The 11,234-nt window shown below is 35.5% G+C and overlaps 1 protein-coding gene across 1 annotated transcript in view; it reads right to left on the bottom strand.

Annotated features, from left to right (window-relative positions):
- Positions 1 to 737: 737 nt before the first annotated feature.
- DZIP1 (DAZ interacting zinc finger protein 1) overlaps positions 738 to 11,234 on the bottom strand; it is a 36,392-nt gene continuing 25,895 nt past the window's right edge. The window contains exons 12-19 of the mRNA XM_086615953.1: positions 8,441 to 8,586; positions 7,915 to 8,110; positions 7,434 to 7,563; positions 7,190 to 7,234; positions 6,161 to 6,363; positions 5,647 to 5,777; positions 1,606 to 1,777; positions 738 to 820 (exon numbers count right to left, since the gene is read on the bottom strand). Coding sequence (XP_086472079.1) covers positions 738 to 820; positions 1,606 to 1,777; positions 5,647 to 5,777; positions 6,161 to 6,363; positions 7,190 to 7,234; positions 7,434 to 7,563; positions 7,915 to 8,110; positions 8,441 to 8,586 — 1,106 coding nt within the window. The remainder of the gene's footprint in view (positions 821 to 1,605; positions 1,778 to 5,646; positions 5,778 to 6,160; positions 6,364 to 7,189; positions 7,235 to 7,433; positions 7,564 to 7,914; positions 8,111 to 8,440; positions 8,587 to 11,234) is intronic.

Here is an 11,234-nt window from a genome sequence, read left to right as displayed (position 1 = left end):
AAAACACCATTGTGTTTTTTTAAGGCGGCAGCCAATATGGACAAAACAAAAATATGAAAGTACTTGCGCAATGGCAGGTCAGTACTTTCCTCAACTTAGCTTGACATTTGATTTTTTTTTAAATTTTTGTGATTTTATATTAACTAAGATTCAACTCTAATAAAAAAAAAAAGGACTTTGCAAAATAAGAGGCATTTAAGAATAACTAGTTTTATAGCTGAGGTATTTTTTTCCTTTTCATTTGGTGTTTATTGTAAACCATGTAAGAAACTTAACATTTTAATACATGGAAATATTTTATTTAAAATGTTCACAATTTTATATAAAGTTTATGATAAAATACAAGAAAATATGCATTTAAAAAATCTATAAAGTAATACTCTGGAGTAAATTCTGATCATTGGTTAACAGGCTTTCTTGCAAGACCAGTTTCAATCTTTAATGTAAACATTAGAGGCAAAATCTTCACCTCAGTGAAATCAAAGAGACTTTCACCACTGAGTTGATGAGAAATAAGAATTATTAACTCTCAATTTCCAAACAGACATGGCCGGCAATGTGTATATGAATATTCTTGTTTCAAATTCAGGACTGAAAGACACCAGAGCTCTGTAAACAGTATTCCTTGTTATTACATGACCAATATGAGAAAGGAATAGCAAACACTAGGTGTTCTCAAGTACATTTTCAACCCCAGCAGAAACTGATGGCAGTGCTTTCCATCAGGAATGCAACAATTATACTTCTGAAGAATCACTCCAATCTGTTACAGTAACTAAGCTGCTTTTTAACATGCTTGTATTATCAGCTTCACCAAGGCCTGTTAAAATAAGAAAAAAACATTAACAATTGGTAACAATATTTTGGGGGTATTTTTACTTTGTATTTTTCTATGAGATAAAATTACATGCTATGTGAGCAAACACCTGTGGACTTCAGGAAGTTCAGAATTTCAACCAGTGAGGAAATTACAAGTGTTGGTAATACGAAGGCTGTTTCTATCACAGAATACAACGCACAGTACAAACAGTCAGTGTCAACATTACTTCCCCTTTAAAAATAACCTGGACTATCTATATAACTGACACAGCTTTAACCTTTAAGTATATTGAAATGTTAAGGGCTAGAAACTACTATATAAGTCCTATGTAAGATTGAGGCTATTACTTTATCAGTAGCTCAAATATTTATCTCAGCCTGGTAGGTCACTAAGATGTCTTGAACAAACCTGAAACTTGATTGACAAAGTAAGAAAATTTCCCTCCTCCCTTAAATTTGAGAAAGGATTAAAAAAAAAAAAAAATCCTGGAAGATTAATTTTTCAGACGAGGTTGAAGCCTGATAGTATTATACGTTTTAAAATCTCAAATTTAAGTTTCTTGGCATCTCTGTGTATTCATGTGTGTGTGTTCTTTATGTGTAAGTATGTACCATCAATATCATAGACGATATTTATATGACATAAACCCAAGCACGCAGTTTTTCTTGTTCTTTTCTTATAAAATACCATATGTTGAATTACAACGTGTAATACAGTATGCTTAAGTTCTCCTCTAGCTGCGTCAGGCGCTTAAGGCTTACGATGTAGAAGCACAAATACGTTACCTTCCTCCTTTGGTACACTTCTCTTTGGAAGACCCCATGCTTGCACCACAGATGCCGTGTTTGACTCATTCTTCTGAACTGTTGATGCCTTCTGACCTCTATCATCTTTCATCAATATAAAGTTATCTTCTACTGATGATGTATCCCAATCATCTTCACTACCTTCTGTAGGCTAGTAAGGAGAATAAAAAACATGCATTTTTTTTCTGTCCATTCAAGTTGTGCTGAGATCTTTCATTAACTCAACAGTGTGAAACTGCAGAAGAAAAATGCACTGGCACCTGGCTTGTATGACATCTATCACCACGGTTTTAAAATCCACATAATTAAATTACCTAAATTATATTAATTCACTATTATAGTTCCAAAGCTAAAAGTTGTTTTTTTTTTTTTTAAGTTAGGAACTGCGAAGGTTAAAAGTTCTGTCAGTTTCATAACTTTTAACCTTTGCAGTTCCTAACTTAAAAAAAACTTACGTTTCATAACTGGCAGAAACCTATGTTTTCAGGTATTACATTGTCCAACTTAAAAAAGGATCATTTTTCTGGGATAGCTTTTCGAATGAGATGGAGAATCCTTTAAACATTAGAACGTATATTACTTCCATGAAAATAAAGACATGACGTTATCATGCAAGTTGGCAGTTTAGTTTGCTATATAAGCATTCTGTATTCACACTGGAAAACTTAATATTGCAATAAAGGCCTTTTCAATTTAAAACTAATTTATTTAAAGAGAAAATTAAATACTGAAAGTTGAAAAAATCACATGGTGCTCAAAGTTAAAATATGTATTCCTCTCGAGACTCACTGTCAGCATGTATGAGTATCTTTTTAATTAAGTGGTGTATTTGCATAACGACTTCCCCAAATGAGAGTCAAGTCAAACAGATGAACCTGAAGGCAGCGAGTCCATGGTCCTTCTTATCTCACCTGCCTCAGAACTAAATATCTTCTTTCGGCTTTTGAAAGAAGAGCTACAGCATTTCCCTATTTGTCAGTCAGATGCGGTTCAAGGGAATCGAGGCATTACTAGAGAGCTCAACTGTGGAAAGTGAAAGGTGGTTTCTCACAAAGCCAAACCCTTATTTCACAGGAGCCCCTCATAATTACAGTAAGATACAGAATGCGCTTCTGTTGTGCAGAAGAAAGACTCAGATGCTCTTAGAAAACAATGTCAGGTATGTACATACTAGGGAAAAATCAACAAATACGAACGTGTCGTGTGTCTCGAAAGAAGGGAAGAGACTGCAGTAATGCTCTATCTTGCAACATAATTCAATTTTGACTTTGCGAACTGTTTTTCAAAACCTGACAGATGTGCTCAGTGTGCTGTATTATTAACATACCAGGATTCAACATTTCGCTGGTTTAAATTATCTGCATTTGAAGGGTGTGGTAATGGGAAAGTCAGTCACATATATTGAGAAATGCTGGAGGAAGAGTTTCCTCAAACATTCACTAAGTCCCAAGTGATTTTTCAAGTACAAAATAAAAAGAAAAATGTCAACTTCAAACAGAATTCAGTTTTGATCAAGTGTAAATACACAGCTAAAAAACTGCTAAAAACTGCTAAACAGTTTTATTAACTCAAAGACTTACTCCAAAGAAATACCATAATTCATACAGCATTTGGTACAGTTGAACTCAGGTAATACAGCCTCAGGTAAGCACAAAATTAATTTTCTCTAAAATGTTTATGAAGTAACTTCTGTAAAACATGACCTTTATAAAACATATGACAATGGGATGCCTTATAAAGGTTTTATGGTATTGTGGGTTTTGAGAACGACCATTAGCAGAGATAAGTATTTAAGCTATTAGTATTTAAGCTAATTAAAAAAAAAGGATTTTCGGTGAAACCATCATTCCAATGGCATTTTGTGCTTATGTCTTTGGGCACCTCTGAAAATCCCACCTAAAATTTAAAGAATTAACTTGAACTATGTATCTACATTTAAACATACAAATGTGGACGTGAATATATGCACATTCATACACAATTAGCAAAGAATACAAGATGGTGTGTTTTTCTGTAAAGATTCCAGAAACAAAGTATCAACACCTGCCCCAGGTTCATAAACTAATTTCAAACTAATCGCATTCATACAGCAACACGTCACTGTGTTAATACATCAGGGACACGATGTATTCTAAATGAATTACAGCAAAAATGTTTTTCATGGAATGGTTTGGGTTGGAAAAGACCTTTAGAGATCATCTAGTCCAACCTCTCTGCCATGGGCAGGAACATCTTTCACTATACCAGGTTGCTCAAAGCGCTGTCCAACCTGACTTCCCATGATGGGCCATCCACAACTCCTCGGGGCAATCTGTTCCTGTGTCTCACCACCCTCATCATAAAAAATTTCCTCCTGACATCCAGCCTAAACCTACTCTCAGTTTAAAACCATTGTGCCTTGTCCTGTCACTACAGGCCTTGGTAAAAAGTCTTTCTCCATCTTTCCTATAAGCCCCCTTCATATTTTGAAAGGCTGCAACTAGGTGTCCCTGAGCCTTCTCTCCTCCAGGCTGAACAAACCCAACTCTCTCAGTCCTTCCTCATAGAAGAGGTGTTCCAGTCCTCTCAACATTTTTGTGGCCTTCCTCTGGACCTGCTCCAACAGGTCCATGTCTTTCTTTTAGTGGGGATCCCAGAGCTGAACGCAGTATTCCAGGTGGGGTCTTGCAGAGCAGAGCAGAGGGGGAGAATGACCTCCCTCGACCTGCTGGACATTCTTTTTTTTCCGCTCTTGAAGCTGAAATTCCCTAAGACAGTGGCAAATTTTCTATAGATCGTTACAAAATGTAACATTCCCTAAATTTATCTGTGAATATTTTACAGTCCTGTATCATCTGACATTGCAGAGAATTTGAAAGTAACATTTGGAAAGAAAATTACACTGTAATAGTCATGTCTGAGTTGATGGTAATTTTGAGTCTGGTGTGATTTGCAGCTCCCACACAATCAATGGACAATCACCAGTGGCAATTAAAAGCACATAGGTTAAATGTGATTACCCTACCATTAAAACTAAAGTTAATTAAGACCAGCACTCCTCTCTGGAAACCGAAACAGAAGTGTCACTGTTTTTGGGAGGAGTGATAAATTTCAGATTTCACTGTTAGTCAGGAAGCCCTAAGGTATTAGTTTTATTATAGATAACAGGATTTTCAGTAATTATTATTTGCTTATTTAGTGAAAAAATTTTTTTTTGAATGCTAGAACTACTAGCTGGCTGTCTACTTCAGTATAATAACAACTACTAAACCTGAAATAAACAGCACTATCTGCTGTTGACTTCTCATTTGGAGTAACTTTTGTTCTTTTTAAAAAATTGTTCGGGCAAAGAGCAATTTGCATCAAAGTGGCTTACCAATTATAAAGCCCTGAACTGAGAGGAAGACTGGGACCCTAAGAGCCTGAGGGGCAAAGAATAAGTTGCGTTACTATGCTGATTGTGAACATATGCCATACTTCATGGACAGACATCGGCGATATATCTGATGTAGTTTGAAAACAGATATGATTGTAAAAATATGCAGCAGAACAAAGACCATACTCAGAAATTCAATTTGTCCCCTCATTAAAACGTTTTTAAAAGTTCCATATCAGATAAAGCTCTAGAAATAAAAATATTTTAAAATATTAGATAAGCAAGTACATTTTCTTCCCCATCAAAACAAGATACTAGGCAAGCAAGTAAAGAAGGTCTCTCTTGATGCTGCTAGAATAGCAGATAAAAATGATACCAATTGTGCCCAAACTTTGGGCTAGCTGTAGTGATCCAAAACAGTGATGGTATAAGCTAATAAGTAGAGTGGATGAAGAGGTCATTTGCCCCAGCTCACTTGCTAGCATTTTTCTATATACCAGTGCAGATGTACCCAAAAAGACTACTTAGTTATAATTCCAAAACTGTATTTGAAAATTAAGCTCTTCACTGCCTCAGAACGGTTTCAGCATGAAAAAAAAAAAAGTAATAGATATATATCTAGTTCAATTACTTAATGAAATAATAATGGCTATTAAAAGTGATACCTTCGGTTCTTGAACCTCTTCTTTCTTAATAAATGCCTGTGCAACATTAATCCCTCCAGCTGGTTTGTTCTTATTTCCATGGTTAGAAAGACTCTTTCCAACTTGTTTGGTCAGTTTCTGAATGACTGTTCCTAAAGTTCATAAAAAATTATATTGACAGTTTCCATTCAAGAGTAAGGGGCTTTACTGTAAACCCTCTAGAAATCTCCCACAAAGTAAAAAGAAGTAAAAGGCTGAGAAAAACTGTTCTAGACAGAAGTCCCTCTGAGGCACAGATTGTCTCTTTTTCTGCATTTCTATAAAATAGCATGATACACATGTAATTTGAACCGACATCTCTAACTACTGTATTAACCTAAACACATTAGTAAAAACATGAAGTGCACGCCAATATACATAAACTCAAGACTAGATAGTCTGCCTACGTTCTGGTTTCTAACATGGAAATATCATCAGGAAATGCAAAATCATGCACAGCTGTTACAAGATGCATATACAAAAGTAGCAAAAAAACCTTTTGAAGTTTTCAAAGGTGTTTCAGTTTCTTCAATTTCACTCTCTTCTGTCTCACTCATATTGCTTTTGCCAGAAACCTTCTGAAAAGCACTGACTTTGCTGCTTGATGTTTTTGGCTGCTTTTGCAATAATTCTGGTGATATGTAAGACTGCTTAATATCGTCTTCATCTGCTTCTTCCTCTGAACTGAATGGTGAAGTTCTAAGCAAAAACACACACAACCCAAGAAATTACTGTGTTTCAGTGACTGCATTGATATATAGATTAAGCTTCCTTGTGTTTTCCTGTCCAGTAACACGTGCAGTTTTCTTACATGAAAAAAACAGGAGCTCACATAAATGCTAACTACCCATAAAACTATTTAAAAGAAATCATGCTGCTAAGTAAACTCAGAAAGTTATCACAAAATGATCTCTCATATAGACATGATTATTTCCATCTATGGAACTATCTTTACAAAACAGACCGATATATAACAAGTCTTGCCAGGCAAACAAATACAGGCTTCCATGGATCAGCAAGGAGAGAAAAATTCAGGATCAAGGAATCTGCACCACAGAAAGTTTGTTCTGGTATTCTGTTAGATGAAAATAATTCAGGAATCTTTCAGTGCAGGAAACTACAACGTAATGTGCCTGATGTGGAATCTGGAATATAGTGTTTAATTTTGGTCATAATAAGAAAACATCAATAAACAGAAAAAAATAAGTTCACCAAAGTCTAAATGCTTTTAACTGGCTCAGAAAAAGCATCTGAGAATGAAACTAAAGGAAATTATACTACCTATTTTATTGAATGTCTCTCTCTGGTTCACAATAAAGAATACATCTGCTGAAAAGAGAACCTGCTATCCTTCAGAGATTATAATAACAGATGCAAATGGACTAATACTTTAAAACAAAATATGAAATATGCAGTCCAGAAAGTGTTTATAATTTCAGGTTACTAATACCTTCTGCATGGCAAACATGAATATTCAGTTATGAAAAATGTTTTCTTCAAAAACACAAAGGAAAAAAAAACATACGTGATGCTAGATGTCTTTCTGGAAACTCCATCTCCAAAAAGCTTCCTGGATCGAAAAATAACAGGACAAGTTATTTCAAGACTGACAGTCAGAACTAAGTAAGCATAAAGTTTATATAGAAGTAGCGTGAATTCTTTGCTTAATTCTTACAATATTAGAAGGAAATGTTCACATCAGTCACAAAAAGCCAAACCCATAGGATTGATACCTGAGATATGAATACTATGAGAAGAGCATCTCTTACTTTGGTGTAGATGTATTCTCAGCAATGGCTGCTCTTTGTTCAGCTGGCCGGACAGCTGTTGAAGACCGTTTTACTGGTTTTCGTGGTGTGGCAGATGAGGAAATTCCCAATTGACTGAACCTCTGTTTATCTACAAGAGAAGTTATCTATCTCATTATCAGAAACAATGTTTGGTATCTTTTGCATTTAATTTCTAAAATTAAAGATGTCTCTGCTGCAGATTGTAGTTTTACAAAAAAAGAAGAAAAAAACTGCTTCAAAGCAGTTCAGAGTTACCAGGTATCTTGTCAATATGGTAGGGATTTTTCTGCAGTTAAATACAATGTCAAAAACTCTTTAAAGGAAACTGTTTAGTTGGCCACAACTATATAGAATATTTATATGAAAAATTATGAAAGCGGCTATACAGAAATGTTGCTAAATAAAACCTTAAATAGCAGTTATAAAATGTAAGAGAAAAAAAACAACAAAGCATTTTAACCTTCTGAAGGAAGCTGAGGATAGGAAACAGGTCTATTACAAGATGATGATTTCTCTTCAACCCTAAAGCTAACTTGGCGTTCAAGATGCTCTCGAATTCGCTGAATGTCAGGCTCTTGCTTCTGTTTGCATTGTCTAGCAGATTCAATAGCACGCAAAATTTTATTTAAGCGATCATTTGGGATACCACGAACACCCTAAGGAAATAAATTGTATTGTAAACACAAGGGCTGTTATTTCTGGGATTTATATCCTACAATCATATGCACTCTTTTAAACTTCAAATACCACAAAGCTTCATAGCAAAATCATAAAAGTTGGTAACACTGCTCACAGGTGTAGCCATATTCTCCACAGATGTAATTTGATGGACATCCTCTCAGGGTAATGAATTACACTTATTTATAACACATGGAAAGTTAGCTTTGGATTTTATAGGCTGAGGGTTGTGGTACAATGGTGAAAGAGAATAGCAAAAAAGTGAGACAAAGATTATCCCCCTTTTAAATAACTCAAAATAATCTTACTGCTTTAATTCCCAAGGATTCCAGCTTCTCCTCCAGGGCTTGCTCCAAAACAACTCGTAACTCTTTAGTTAAAGAAGGATCAGTCTTCAAAGCATTTATTAAATAGTGGTTACTTCTACCTGTTTTATAATCATCTTTCTCAATTTCTGAAATAAGAATGCAAAAATGCATTCAAGATACATTTGAAAAATCCACAGTACATGAGACAATTAAAAACTGCACTGAAGCATATGCTTTTTAGAAACATCATAGACAAAATGTGCACTTTTTGTCTACACGAAGTTGTATTCTTTTTTAAATCTTGGGCTAGCTTACAAATGTCAGCTCACTTGGAATCTATAACTCAGCACCATCATAAGTATCTTTTATTTTTCTTGTTATAGAATCACTATAAAGATATATGCCTGAATATTTAGCAATGAAGATCTTTACTTTTAGAACCGTACTTAGAACCTTCTGATAAAGAAAGATTATCTTCTGATACTTAAGTTCGCTAAAAGTGGTATTTCAAATCAAAGCTCAACTCTAGCAAAATTTAAAACAGGAATACGATGAACTCGTTCTCAAGAAAGCTTCGAACAACACAACGTTCTCTGATAAAACACACCTACTGAAATCAAATCTTCGGAAAGTTGTAACACTTTCAAAATTCTTGGTAAAGACAAAACCTTAGTCTGAGGCAGATCGTTTCACAGAAAATACATGACAGATAATACTTATCTTCAAAACTCTTTCAAGGACAAAGTTCAGTGTCGTGTTTTCTTCTATGCAGGTCTATGACATCATGCATACTTAAAAGCAGACAAAGAAGTTTCCATCTCTTTCCCTTGCTTTAAGTGTCAGTAATGACACAAACTCTTATGCAAGAAATAAAGAACCATCTAGACAGATTCTTCCATTGAAATTAAAGATTGACATTTAGGGCCATACAAGGGAGTAAAGAAGCAAAACATACCCATTTGGAACCTACATACGAAGTGTCTCTGGCAAGACAAAGTTTTACTGAATGCCACTTAGATCAAGCAAACCAATAATCTGTAGGATCATGGCAGCTGCTTTGGTCTGACGGTGGTCAGCAAAGCTGGCAAAGCTTAGACAGAGGGGTACACAACATCCCAGGAAAGCACGCTGTAAACCACACCCCCAATTTTGCCTCCTGAAATAAAAGGTAAATCTTGGGCAGGAGTTTTTCTCTTTCCAGTATGCCTTACAGGGCAGCAGTCATTTGCCAACCCACAGACAAGGGTATAAATGAAGGAATAATTCCATATTGTGACTTTCAAATATTTTATTTCAAAGAAAATGTGCCACTTTTCCTATTTTTAAGCAATGACTGTTTAAAAAGTAGTTCCATTTAGTTTTCGTTTTTCTTTAAGGGAAAGATAAGCATCCTGAAGAGGAACCCAAAAAAGCCTCAAGATACAGAAATGATATTAGGTTACTTTGAGGAAGTGACCTCTGATGGATCCTGGAAAGAACTACAGGTAATGAAAACTGAAGAAGACTTCAGCTACCATACTAAGATATTTGTGTTGAAAAGGACAGAATCTGGCTGAAATCTTAACTGGCTTTGGGAACTGTGTGGACAACTCAGTCCCTGACAGATTAAAAGTGATTTGGCTGGAGAGGTGAGTTCTAGAAGAGGCAAGCTACTGGTCAGTGTGGAAACAAAGGTTTATCAGACTATCCTCAGTCAGGAAAAGGTGCATTATCTGGTATGGAATCCTCTCCGAAATGAGACATTTTAAAGCGGAAGGCTGCCGAGAGCCTTCTGAAATTCCTGTCCCTTTCAGATGTTAATACTTACAATAAAACAGATCCATCTCAAATCGGTTTTAAACTCATAATTACTACATATTACATAATATGGGCAACAAGACTATCCAACATTATCCTAATTAATGACAATATTAATTTTTGCTAATTAACTTCAGCCAAATCCTCTTTGTGGAGCCAACTATTTAAGAAACTGTTCTCTTATTCATTTTTGGTGTTTTTTTTAAAAAAAAAAAACCTGAACACTAGGATTTGACAGCTTTGGAGACAAGGGACCTTAAGTCTGGTCCACTGTCACAGCTCCTACATAACCCTATGAAATAATCTGCTGAGTCAAGAATTTTCACACTCTCCCTTACAAATAGCTGTCACCAAAACAAAACAAAAAAATCCTGGTCTGTCTTTTCAGACTGCATTCCTTCTTTTTCTGTTTTGTACTGCAGGCCATGCCTTTAGGCACAGCAGAAGAATCAAAGACAATCCATCAAGAGAAAAGATGGCAAGCAAGAGAAACAGCAGAAAGAACGGCAAAAATGCGAGCAGTCTTTATTTCAAATTGTTCAGAGTCACTGGATTTTCCCTGGGGAAACCTCCCACTTATGCACAGATATATACAGACAACAATTTTGTTTTCAAAATAGTGTTAATTCCATCAAAATTTAAACTCATTGGCTACAAGGGTCACGACTGATTTTGATTTTTGCACACTGTACAGATTATGAAGCTATTCAGCTCTTTGGTGTTTCATCTAAAGTACTGTTAGCCTTCTTCAGGAGAAGAATACCAAGCAGGATGGTATTTCTTCTCTTATATACTTTCTTTTCTGTCACTGTAAACATGGCCTTCTCCAAGTTTTCTTCAGATGAAACAGAAGAAGAGTGGCCAACACTGGGCTACGTAATTCCATTCAGAATGGCACAACCTTGGCTGGAGCTATGGCCGCTTAGAGGCAGGTGTAACTTAGACCACTTGCAAAAGTATCTTTGGTGCAACTATGAAAGTAGGCAACTTCAACCTC

The sequence above is a fragment of the Tauraco erythrolophus genome, chromosome 1 (assembly GCF_009769465.1).
Source record: "Tauraco erythrolophus isolate bTauEry1 chromosome 1, bTauEry1.pri, whole genome shotgun sequence".
Classification (NCBI taxonomy): Eukaryota; Metazoa; Chordata; class Aves; order Musophagiformes; family Musophagidae; genus Tauraco; species Tauraco erythrolophus.
The sequence above is the reverse complement of the archived record's forward strand: the minus strand, read 5'-3'. Positions and strand labels throughout refer to the sequence as shown.